Genomic DNA, 13201 nt, shown 5'->3' with positions numbered 1-13201 from the left:
GGGTCCCTGCAGAAGTGTGTTTTGGCTCTGAACGCACAACGTTTTGTGGTTTTCATGAGCTTTTCAAAGCTGTTTTGATATCGATATTTAACCGAGCAGCGAATATCTCACTGTCTCCTAAGAGCAAACTTTCGTGGCTTCCTTTCCCCCCCCCCTCACCTGGCTCTTGTTGGCGGCCACCTTAGCGAACAGAGCTTGGGACACTTTGGCTCTCTTCATCTCCTGCTGAATTTCGTCGTAGATGCCCGACGTGATGTTGAGCAGCGACTCCAGCTTCAGCGAGAGGTCGGGGGCCGGGCCTGGTGGCTTTGGCTGGAAAAGAGAGGAGCCGTGGTGATGATGTGATACACACTATGGGATAAAAAAATAAAAGGGACTTTGAATGGTTGACGTTAACAAGGAGATCAGATAAGTTCGGATGACGGGAAATATCATAAAGACTCGTGTATATTGTAAAACTACTAAGCGTTTCCCCACAAAAGCAAATCACATGTAAACATATGAGGTTATCAGCTGACGATCGGGCCGAGCTGCTCCCAGAACAGACGCGCCGTGTTTCCCTGCGCGAGCATCGGCTGCACATCTGCAGCGCACGTCTCCACATGAATTGTGTTTACAGATCAAAGTCATTAAGTCCTCCTCTTTTGTCTTTCTTTGTTGTTTCTGTTTGAACGAACATGTATTGGCTCTCGGAGAGCTTGTATACACAGCGTTTGAAGTCGGGACATGTACAGACCAGCCAGCTCACATTCCCTCAGTGTAAACGATGCTGAGATTATTTTACATAGACATAATAAGAATAGCGCACAAAATTCACCCACAGCCATGAATGGGCTTCTGCCCTGACATCAGAGGGAACGTCTTATCACTGAATTGTTATGTGCACATGCAGAGAAACGTCCAAATACTCCATAATGTCCTTTATGTTTACAATATGCTCCTATGATGGCTTTGAAGCTGCTTTTTCATTATAAATGGAAGTTGTTGGAGGGTTTAGGATGCAGTGCATGACGCGCTGCAGTCTGCTTTGTGAGGGGAAAGTTGAAGATCGTAGATTACTCACTGAGTTGGAGATCTTAGTCTTGTTCTTCCAGATGGAGGCCCAGGTATCGGGGGTTATCTGGTCATCCATGCCCCTCTCCCACACTTTCTATGCACACACACACACACACACACACACATACGCTGCGTTACAATCGGATTACAATGATTACACTCATGCATCATCATTCAAAGCTCAACAACACACTGACGGCACCACCGACTACACGCAGTCATAACGGACAACATGTAATCAGGATTAATCAGATTACAAAAAATAAGAGACTATAATCAACTCAGATTACATTAGAATAAAATCAAATTACAGTTACTTTGTCAGGGATTACTGCCGAATATGTTCTACTGTGCATCAAAGTTACTCCTCTCAGGTTGTCAGTTGTGTGACAAATACATTGTATTTGCATTGAAAATGTTTTGAGATGTTTAAAGAGACAATATTTGTCTAGAAATTTTGCGTCTGACGCCATTTTTTTTTAATAAAACGCAATATTTTCATTGTTTGAGTAATCCAAAAGTATTCAGATTTGGCTCTTTTTTTTGTATTCCGATGGATTATCTTCCTATTTACAACTAGAATTACTGCTTTGCCAGTGTCGGCTTCCGCCAATCCGTCATGTTGCAGTTCACCTCCACGTCTGTCCAAAATGTCATCACTTTTGTCATAATTAGCATATGAATCCTTGAGTCGTGACCAAAGGTCACAGTAACAGTAACCTTTGAACTCAGTTCAACCTCGAGTGCACGTGGACGCTTCCTGAGGTACCACGTTCATGAGAATAGACCGGACTGACTGACAACCCAAAAATGTGAATTATTAGTTTTTAAAAATATTGCCATGGTAATTTGTTTTTAGCTGCTGACTACATTTCAAAGTATCCTGACCCAACCATTGACTCGTATGGAACACCAACCTGTGGGAGGCGTGGAGGGCCGGGGTTGGAGGAGTTGGAGGCGGGAAGGCCGACTGAAGGGTTCATGGTGCGCTCCCTCTCCTCCTGGTAGATCCGGTCTCTCTCGCTCTCAGCCAGGTTGAGGAAGTTCTGCATCGCTTTCAGATTCACCAGCAGAGACTGCGAGGCGGTGCGAGGGTCCTCCTCCTTCCGCAGGATCTCTGACAGCAAACCCTGCACAGTGAAGACACACACGGAGACACATTTACACTCTGAACTGATGTCTTCACAGTCACTAAAACCTCCATTCATGATTTACAAACTAGTAACTCAAAAAACGTGTTTTCTTCTAATTGCGGGATGATTTTTGACCATTAGATGCTTAAACACATCATTACAATAAAAGCCCTTCAAAGTCAATTATACCGAAGTAACAGTGTTAAAGTATAATCAAGATAATGTGTGTAAAGTATTTAAGTAAAACATAACTTTTAACAGGTAAAGTAAAAGTACTAGATACAGACAAATGTTATACTATTATATATTATATCATTAGTTTATTATTACGTTGCATTAATGTAAAAGCTTTTTACTGTTGTAGTTTAATGAGGTGGAGCTCATTTTGAACAAATTGTGATATATGCCGTCACAATTACCCAAAGTGAGACACCTTCACAATGTCTGTTTTGTGCAACCAACAGTCCAAACTTCAAAATGATGATAAAATACATTCAAAATCATTACAATAATTTAAAGGAAAAGCAGGAAATCCTGACATCAAAGAAGCTGGAACAAGGACATTTCTGCATGAATGATCATCAAAATAGTTCATTACTACTACGGCTTATCGATTAACACATCATTTCAGCTGTTCTTGTACAAACTGTTGGGTCGTTACAATTTATAACAAAACATGTTTTATAAGCTTTATATGTCTTGTAAGCAAAGATTATCAAATATCAATAAAAAGTTCATTATTTCCCTCTGAATTGTAGTGGAACAAAATGAAATATGTTGGGTAAGTAAAGGTATTTTTTACTTTCTATTTTTTAGCAGTTGGTAAAAACTGAAAATGATGAACCTTCGATAAACAGTATTAGCACATGGGTTGGATGCTCACACAAACACGTATACACACACACACACACATGCAAAAACACACCTGGCCTCTACACCAACAGGTCTATGATCCGCCTCCATTACATTGATCTAATGGGGCGTGTGGTGACCAGTTTAGCACAGCCTGAATGCATCAGGTGTTTGTGCTGCTGCGAGGGCGGGGGATGGGGAGGGGGGGAGGGGGACTCAATGACCCGGCGAGCTGCCCTGCCTCGCTTCCGCTTAATCCCACTGAAAATACCGCGAGGTGGGTGACAAATTATAGTCTATCGGTGACGTCAGCTTCTATTTATTTCTATCAAATACGGCAACTATCTCTCCTCAACCTGAGATGTTTTGGGGAACGAGAGCTGTGATCCGTTTAGTCTGATGATAAATGTTAATATTCAGCTTTTCTGAATCCTTTTTAATGTCATCTGAAGCTACCCTCTCTCATCCTTGCCTCTCCTCTCTCTCTCTGATCATTTACACTTTGCAGACTGTCTCCTAACCTTTCTTGACCACAGTCTGTCCTGTTTTCCTACCTGTGTGCGGTTGAAAGCCACACGGGCGAACACGGCCTGGGAGACACTAGCTCTCTTCAGCTCGTCTCTGACCTGCTGGTAGATTTCACAGGAGACCTCGGAGGCCGACGGGTTGCTCCCGGGATGGTCGCCGACGGCTTTGGACGAACACCGAGGGATGGGCGGGTGGTTGAGGAACTGCTGGTTGATGGCCTGGGGGTGCTGATGGGCCAGCAGGCGGCTAACGGCTAGCTGCTGGTTGATGAGGTGGGCCATGGCGAGCTGTTGGCGCACCAGCTGCGGGGAGAGCTGAGGGGAGAGCAGCCCACCTGGCCCCAGCAGGGGCTGCATGGCGCCGGGCGGGGGCGGCGGAGGAGGCACCTGGCCCGTGCGTAGAGGAGGGCTGTGGTGGTGGGGGCCGTGGGGCGAGGGCTGTTGCTGGGGTGGAGGAGGCTGCTGGGAGGGCGCCTGCAGATCCCCGGACCCCGCCTTGAGGAGGGGGCTGCCGGCTCCCAGGTGACTGAGCTGGGACAGGCCGGCCAGGTGCGGAGGAGGTCTCTGGCCCAGCACGCAGAAGTCCGCCATGTTGTCTCTCTCTACTGGAGAGGAGACAGGACAGGTGAGCGCGGTCAAACAAACACGGTTACACGAGCACGGCGTCAGGAAGATTTTGTTAACTTACTTTTGATGTCAGCAGCGTCTCGTCCGGACCACATCTTCTCCAGGTAATCTACTGCTCAACGAAACACAGGAAGGAAATCAGTCAGAGAGGGAAGGTCCTGATGTTGCTGATCTACATACACGACCAACAATCTCACCTCAAGGTCCATAAAATGAAATCTGAAGCACAACTTGTAAGCCAACATGAACGAGAAGTCCTTGTTATTTATAAGAGTAAAGATTACTCTTTGCAGAAAGTACTTTTGCCCCCTTAGCCTCTAGCTCTGAGGGACAGGTGTAACAGCCAATAAGAGAGCTTAATCGAGATGTGAAGTCCCAAAAGACAAATATTTTTTTGATCCCATTTAAATTGAGCCATGTACACACGTGATGTTTGTCAATTTCAAAGATACGTTTTCACGTAAAGAAATCAGAGTTTGTCATAGATTTGTCGTAGTATCACTACATCTCTCGTCTCGCACAATGTGCGTCACCAACACGGCTGTTAGCTTGGCTTGCTAGCCAGCTAACTAGCTTAGCTTTGTTCCAAATGACACGTTATCTTAACCGATGCGTTTCTTATCCAGCGACTCTTTTTTTTTTTTTTGCATCAGCCGGGAAGTGAAAGAACGAGCAAGACCCGTTTGTTGATGTAAGAACATCCCAGGTACGAAACACACAGACATCGTAGCTTCAAAGAGAGACGTTGCATGTGCAGTCTTTCTGATTACGTCTTATACATCAACAGTTTTATAATCTTTTAAATTGACAAACATCACATGTGTAATTCATGGCACAATTCAAACAGGAACAAAAGGTTACGTGTCTCTGACTGTTGACTACCGTACATATTATTTCCAAAATAAGGTCCAGTGGTGGTCAACCAGAGGGGGCGGGGCTTCACCACTCTATGCAGCAACTGCAAGGTGAATATCTCAGCTGTAGATAGACATCGATCAGTAGTTCTCAACCTCCTATACAAAGCCATATTTACGTCTATACCCTTCACCACAGGTTGCATGTCTGAAGCTGGATTTATACTTCATGCAGGGAGTCATAGAATCCTACAGCACTGGTCTTGATTTATGATCCAGTGTTGGATTTCACCCGTTGAAAAGAACCCCAGCAGCGTCTGTGATCAAGCCACCGCGCATGAATTATATTACCCGCAACTAAATGTGTTTACGTTCTGTTATTTACGTTATGATATAGAGCGTATTTTACTGAATAGGAGGCCGCTGCCATGCGCTGTGTTTATGTTCATTCCTCCGCTGAGCGAGAGAGAGATGTTCAACTTCTTAATGTATCAACAATCTCCACCGGCATCAGAAGCTCGTAGGAGAAAACACAAGCAACTCAAGTTGACCAATCACAGATTGCGGTATCTCGGCAGCCTCTGCATTCCTGTTTAGTTTTAGTTTAGATACGTTTTTTGAGAAGCTGCACGTCATCTTAACCGTAGCTACGAGTTGTAGAAAGGTGATTTTTCTCTTCTCAGACTTTTTAATTTGAACTACTAACTATACTACGTAAAATTATACATTTCCAAAATATTAGAGAAAAGTCATGCAGTTTATTCTCTCCTGCACCAGATATCACGTTGTGACCCCTTTTATATATACATGTAAATATATATAGGTTATATTCTAATTAGACCGTGAGTGCCTCATTGTTCACCGTGATCTTAAACTTCTCCTCGGTTGTTGGTTTACTTAGAACGTGATGGTGGATTATCTGATTGGCATTACCGTATTTTGAAAGCCGATGCGGGTTTCACTTTTAAAGTGGAATCGTCTGAATCTTGAGATCGCAGTGAATCCATTGATACCAAACATGTCATGCTGGTTTACTGGGAAACGGGTTAAATATCGCTCCAAACGTGAGTTTAATGTGAACTCTGTGACACCGCGGTGTCATATCGTTGTTTCTGTAACAACTTTAAGTTGTTAAAAACTAATTACTTATAAAAACGAACCAAAGAATGATCCTGGCATTGTGTTTATTTTGGATTCGCACCTTCTTATATATTTGCACTTTTTCCTAACTTTATACTGCAACCGCTGCTCAACAATTTCCCTCATTGACGTGAATGAAGTCCCACCATATCTCATCTCAACTGTATCTCACTGAGAGAAAGCTCACCTTTGATTTTCTTATACTTCTTGTACCAACGACCAAACTCCTGGCATTTAGCAGTGGAGACGTTGGCATAGTAGGAACTGTTCACTATGGAAGAAATCATACTCTGAGAGAGAGAGAGAGAGAGAGAGAGAGAGAGGGGGAGAGAGAGAGGGAGGGAGGGAGGGAAAGATAATTAATAACCAAACATGATATGAAATGCTTGCACTCACGCAACAACCTCGTGGCATGCTCGCATAAACACACAATAGAAACAGACGAACATTAATCATGATTGGAAGCCACCCATGGAAACTAAAGCCAGTACAGTGCAGAGAGAGGGAATCTCAAGCCACACACACATATGCTTGCAATTGATGCAGCGATCAACACCCCCACCAGAGCTGGATTAAAACGCAGTGTGCGCACACACACACACACACACACACACACATCATGAGACCAGGATGGAGGGCTAATCATGCAGCTGGGGAGTTTGACATGATTGAGGAGATCATTTTGTGGGGTGGAGTTTGATTAAAATGTAGCAATAATCCCTAAAATATAGGCTCATGTGATGTTCTAATCAGTGAAAGAGACACACTGACACTTGACATGGAGCATTATTAAATTGATGAACAGTTGAGGAACAAGTGGTTCCATGTCTTGTTGTTGTTGTTGTTATTGTTGTTGTTGTTGTTGTTGTTGTGTAGCGGAATACCTGTGACAGAGGACACTCTTTGGCCAGAGTGCTTTGGTTCATTTCCTTCAGCAGCTCTTTGAGAGCGTTCCTGACGGTCGCGTGGTTCCACTGTTCACAGGGCAGATCCTCCAGCTTTGAGAAACTACGACGAGACAAAAACAACCTACAGTTACACCTTTAATAAGGCAAGAAGAAAAGGACCAAACATTACCAAAACAGAGACAGCTAAGGGAAGATGTTGACATTTTGAGAGTTAGATGAGGAGATTGACACCACTCTCGTGTCTTTGCAATAAATATGAAGAGTAAGCGACCTGATAGCTTAGCTTAGCATAAAGACTGGAAACAGAGGGAAACAGCTAGCCTTGTCGTTATGTCCAAAGGTAATAAAAAACCATCTAACACCCCAGAAGAGTAAAAACTAAAGGTTACATCCCAAGAAATCAAACTAATTTACAATAACTATATCTGCATGTATCGAGCCATGCTATCCGTTTCCCCCTGTTTGCAGTCGTTATGCTAAGCTAAGCTAAGCAGCTGCATGTTGACGTTCACCGCACAGACATGAGAGTGATATCAATCTTCTAACGTTTCCTTTAATCCTAAAAGAACCCCTAAACGAAGCCCTCAAACATCCTGTATTAACCTCAACCCCTAACCCGACAATCTCTTTATTTCAACCTCAAATGAATCATTTCACCGTCGCCATGGATACGCACGTAAACACGTAAACAAACCTGGCTGGTATGTTCCAAGACAACAACAACAATAATAACGAGCGTCTCATCTGGAGTTTATCTGTTTGGTTTTTTTTTTATCCGTCCATCAAGATCCTGCTGCACTTAAACTAGGAGTCGCTGGCACACGGACGCAGACAGAGAACAGATAAATCCCCACCGGGCTGCCGAGTGTTTCAATGTCGCTGCCTTTACATTTGATAGGTATGGTACATTCTTAGAACTGCAATCAGCTGCTACGACATCGGTCGGACCAAGTGTCTGGTTCAGTGGAACCGCACTCTTTAAAATCCTTCCTGTGTGCATAAAACACAAACGAGCAGTCTTTTTCCTATTGTTGTTGTTGTTTTTCCACAGAGAGATTTCTGCTCTCGCACACAATTCCTCTTTGAAATCTACCGAATCGTTATTCTAGAGTCGTAAATATAGGTCTGGAGGAGGAGTGTGACCGAGGCTCAGTCGGACCTGTGCAGCTGGATGCGTAGCGTGACCATGTGGTAGACCTCCATCAGCATGTCGGCGACCGTGGCTTCTGGCGCGTCCGTCAGGAAGTGCACGGGCAGCGGGTTCCACCTCCCCACCTTGATGATGCCTGGACAGAGACGAGAGAGATATTAAAAAAGAATATACATTTTGATATTACGCAACACGGCAGAGATGGGCGATGACTCGATTTGATCTGTTGATTAGAATTAGAAAATGTAATCTTTCACTTTAACTGTGAATTCACCGCCTCTTCCCTGAGCTCCTGGAGTTCATGATTCTCTTCAGACACGAGGAAATGATCAACATGGCAACACTGTCACGTTATCCATGGATGCAACACTTTAGTATCTAAAGTTTATCCTTTAATATGTGAAGTTTGGTGAAAGCTAATCATTTCTTTGTCGTTTGGCAAGCCTAGTTTGTTTTTAAGAAAATAAATCCATTCAAATTGGATGTGATTTTCGGGCCACATCGCCCGACAGTACTAGCAGCACTATTGTGACATAGTAAAAATAAAATAAAAGATTATAAAAAGACGGGAAAAAACACGATAGAATGCTACAGAAACAAAAAAACAGGCAGTCAAAAGCAGCTTATATAATATTCTGTTAAGAGCTCATGACCTGTCTAAGATGTTTTTTTTTGGTACAATCAAACAGAACGTGTAGAAACGAGCCCACATCCTCGTTACATTTGAAACATTTATATTGTTGGGTTACGCTCATTGTAAGCAGTTTGAGAGGTTTAAAATAATATCGATCTTCTTGCATCCCGTGAAGCAAACATTTGAGATTACGTCCTGCCATAAATACATCTTCCATAATCTCGCTTCCATGATCCCTTTGCGTTAATAATCTCTGGTTTTCACATATTCTAGTCGGGTGTTTCAGTTTGGTTTTTGAAAATAGTGAATTAAAGATACCAAGAGAAAGCATGAATTATTTCTGATAAACCACCCCGGTGGTGTTTTTATCAACTTCACTGCATCGAATTCTGAAAAAGTGAGTTTGAATTTTACCAAATTGCAAAATAAAAGTATGTCATTGCATCTCATCACGCACGTTGTCATACGTAGTTGTGAGATACGTAGAATCCTCCTGTTGGACTTTTGCCTCCAACCCAAATAAAATCGACCACAATTTCCTTTCGAAGCTTAGAAATGTTTAAATCTTTCCTTTTGTCTTTCTACTGAAACAATGTCCTGAATAACTGCCCTCCACGTTATCCTTCATTGAGACTCATATTGGACACAAAATCATGAACATATCCTGGACCGAACGCTCCCTTTGGATCCGATTTAATTGAATTTTAGTTGACATTTCGGGGTCTATGTCAGCCACCAAGAAATCATCCAGAATCACAGACAGAAAGAAGAGCCTTTCACGTCTAATCCTGTGTGTTTTTGAGCATCAGTAGGCGTTTGAATTCTGCAGCGTCGTCACATGTAAATGTCTCTAGTTGAGTTTCTTTAAGAAGAACATAAGGAATAAAAAATAAAGCACAGCAAACACAAGACACACTACACACACACAGTCACAGAGGTTCTTCATGTGGACTGGCTGGAGCTGTGAAAACTAAACAAAGCTAATCGCATTACTATCCTCTAAATGAGATCCAGACGGGTCCTCGCTCTCTCTCTCTCTCTCTCTCTCTCTCTCTCTCTCTCTCTCTCTCTCTCTCTCTCTCTCTCTGTGTGTCCCCTTGTTCCTCCCTCTCTTCCTCCCCTCCTCCCCCCTCATATCTTCCGCTCTCCCTTTCCTCCCCTCGTCAGACGTCTCTTCTCCCCAGACCCCTCTGATCTCTCGCGCTCTCTTCTTGTTCTCTTCGACTGTGTTTATACCTCAGTTGTATCTTTGATTCCCGTCAGGCCGAGCCATGTTCTTAATTATCTGGCCGTACGAGAGGGAGCATCATTTAATCCTCCATGAGCTGAATGGACTTGGACCCTTCAGGGCGGATAGGAACCTGAGACCACCATGACGAGGAACCCAAACTGAACCAGATAGATATGTATTATAAGAATAGTTTTAGTTCATGTGGGCCGCAGGAAAATCTTCTTTTATGGTTAACAAAGCTTAGCTTTCTGTCTATATCCAGTAAGCAGCGTAGGGAAGTAAAACTTTATTTATAAGGCCGTTTACAAAGTGCTTTACTGTAACATCAGTGAAGAAGAACTAATTCTAAGCACACAAACGTCATATATATGTGATAAAAGTATCTTGTACATATTCACACATGGAGCATCTTTTCACATGTGAAAAACATACATGGTACAGGAACATGTGATTTACAGATATTTTACATTTAAAACAATATTTCACATATGAGAGATATACAGTATAGGTATGTGTGTGTGTGTGTGTGTGACATCATCATCTGAAATAAAACACGAGTTTCACATGTGAAAGAGTTTGGTTTGCTTAAGGGACGACGTAATGAAATGCATTTTAAAGAGACGGAAGAAAATACTCAGATCATTTTATGACGGCAAGGAAAACACTGAGCACGTCCTCCTCTCTTTGTTTTTCTTATTTTTTTCTGTGTCTGTCTTTTTCTCACACACACACACACACACACACGCACACACACTCACACACACACACACACACACGCACGCACACACAAAGATCTGAATACAAGCCATAACAATTTCGCTAATGCCAAGTTGGGCGGAAGCAAACGCGTGAATAAGCAGGCAAACACAAACTCACAGAGGACACATGACAGCACACAGAGAAGTGGACATGTACATGTATCCGCTCGCATGCAAGCACGCACAACACACACACACACACACACACACACACACACACACACACACAGTGTGATGGTAAAAGCATTAATAATTGATCCATCATTTTTTTTTGGTCTGATGTTCAATGGGCTCTGCTTCTTGTCCACATTTAAAAGTAGAAATCATTGTTCCCATTTCCACATTAAAATTCCACCTCCCAGAGACATGCTTTTATGTGGCCGGCTGGTGGCTTGGCTCATGTCTGAGTGAGCCCATCCGCACAAACGCAAAGCCGTACACAAACACACACTGATGTCTCCGACTCCTCTCATCGACACTCGCGCAGGCCTTTGCACGCATGGATGCCTGCATGTGAACACACACACACGCACACTTGCCCGCCCACGCACACATGCCCACACACACACACACACACACACACACATCCTATTGTCCCATGCTGGAGTCAGTCCTAATGGTCGCTGCAGACGCATGCAGGCCTTTATTCCAAACTGGTTCCAGCTTCCGACCCCTGACACACGCCGAGGGAAACCCTATACACCTGACTCAACGCCTCATTTGTAGAATAAAGTGCACAAGGTGGAAGGTTTTAAGCTAATTATGGTCTGCTACTTTCTAATAAGGCATACTGAAGGGCTGCCTATAATAATGGTTCATAAGTCATTTTAAGGAAGGTAGGTATAAGCCATAAATAAGAACACATTCTGAGTTGCCACGTTTTTATCCTCACATTTGGATTTTTAGCTCATTCTTTCTTTTAGAGGCCGCAGAGCATCCATTCATTAACTGAACAAGTTCATACGTGATGAATTATGTTCGTAGGATAACCTTTAATAAATGACTTTGTTTGTACCGTTTATAGCTGTAATGTGTTTGTTTTAAAATAGGGAACTCGTGGCCCGTTGCTGAGATCTGGGAACACAAAGACATCACTACAACGAAGTCTGACGCAACAAAACAACAGATTATCAAACAGGTTGTAAAAAAACAAACAGATGATCTAAAAACACTGAAGGAAAGGGAACACACCCTGTTTACTGGTATTAATCCTTCATTGCACAACGACTTCTACGAGTCGGCATCAATGTCGATCCATGAGGGTAATCTGTGGCGGATGAGGATAATGAAGGTGACATGAGAATATCGTCTCTCTATTTTCCAAATACAGAACAAATGATGCTATTTAGTGGGTTTATGGGAGTTGAACTGGTAATCTTGCATACCAGACATTTTGTCAGTAGGCCGACGCACCTTGGACACAATATGGGGCCAATATGATTCAATTTAAAAAAGAAAGCAGCTCGTTGGTATATTTTCTTTACTCATCCTGGGCTGGCCAATCACACCTCTTTATGCCCCTTTCTCACTGGCCAACAAATACTGACTAACAGCCACAAACATCTGGATTTAGTCTTCAACGGGAAAGGTTACAATCTGCATTTAATACCGGGACAAATGACTCGGCAGTAGTCACTGGTGTTTACCGACTCCAGCGACAATCGTCAGTGATAAAAAACACAAACAACCCAAATGTTCTTCCCTTTTCTGGCCCGATTCTATGCGACACGCCTTTAAGTGAATATATAAGAAATAAAATATTTAAATAATTATTCCAACGTGAAAAAACATAGAATGAATTTGCTCTCCTCATCAAAGCCAACAGACTCCAGTCAGACCACAGTTATTTCACCTCACTGATCGTCGTAAAAAAAACACTTCAACAGGAACTAAATAAAACTCCAATCAAAACCGTCTTTGTTAGTATTTCCACTGTTCCATCAATCACCAACTCTGGTTTGAGAGTTTGAAAGAGAGACTGAATAAGTTACACAAAAAAAAAGAGGTAAACAAAACAAAAAGCATACTCGCCGACTGGCAATGGGAATCGCCTATTTTTAGCAGGCTTTCTCGTCTTTATATAAAATCTGCATATATGCGCTGATATTGGTGGAAAGAAGGATGATACTAGGCACCACCCCTCCCCCTCCGTTCCTCATGTCAGATGCTGTGACGGAACCAAAAACCTGTCGACGGATAAAGGCCTTAAATTGGATAAACCAAAGTTCAAAGGGCGTTGCGGAGATGTTGTGGGCCAAAACAAAATTTCAAAAATCAAGAGGCGGATGCCGCCAAATGTGCAAAAATCTTTGCTGCAGGGGCTCAAGCAGC

General features: G+C 43.0%; 1 protein-coding gene across 1 annotated transcript in view; it reads right to left on the bottom strand.

Moving 5' to 3' along the window:
• The window catches only part of satb2 (SATB homeobox 2), a 43598-nt gene that overhangs the window by 11571 nt on the left and 18826 nt on the right, over positions 1–13201 (bottom strand). The window contains exons 4-11 of the mRNA XM_079170944.1: positions 8257–8383; positions 7074–7197; positions 6377–6479; positions 4257–4307; positions 3596–4173; positions 1974–2186; positions 1064–1150; positions 160–312 (exon numbers count right to left, since the gene is read on the bottom strand). Coding sequence (XP_079027070.1) covers positions 160–312; positions 1064–1150; positions 1974–2186; positions 3596–4173; positions 4257–4307; positions 6377–6479; positions 7074–7197; positions 8257–8383 — 1436 coding nt within the window. The remainder of the gene's footprint in view (positions 1–159; positions 313–1063; positions 1151–1973; positions 2187–3595; positions 4174–4256; positions 4308–6376; positions 6480–7073; positions 7198–8256; positions 8384–13201) is intronic.

This window comes from Pholis gunnellus (genome assembly GCF_910591455.1).
Source record: "Pholis gunnellus genome assembly, chromosome: 12".
NCBI classification, from domain to species: Eukaryota; Metazoa; Chordata; class Actinopteri; order Perciformes; family Pholidae; genus Pholis; species Pholis gunnellus.
The sequence above is the reverse complement of the archived record's forward strand: the minus strand, read 5'-3'. Positions and strand labels throughout refer to the sequence as shown.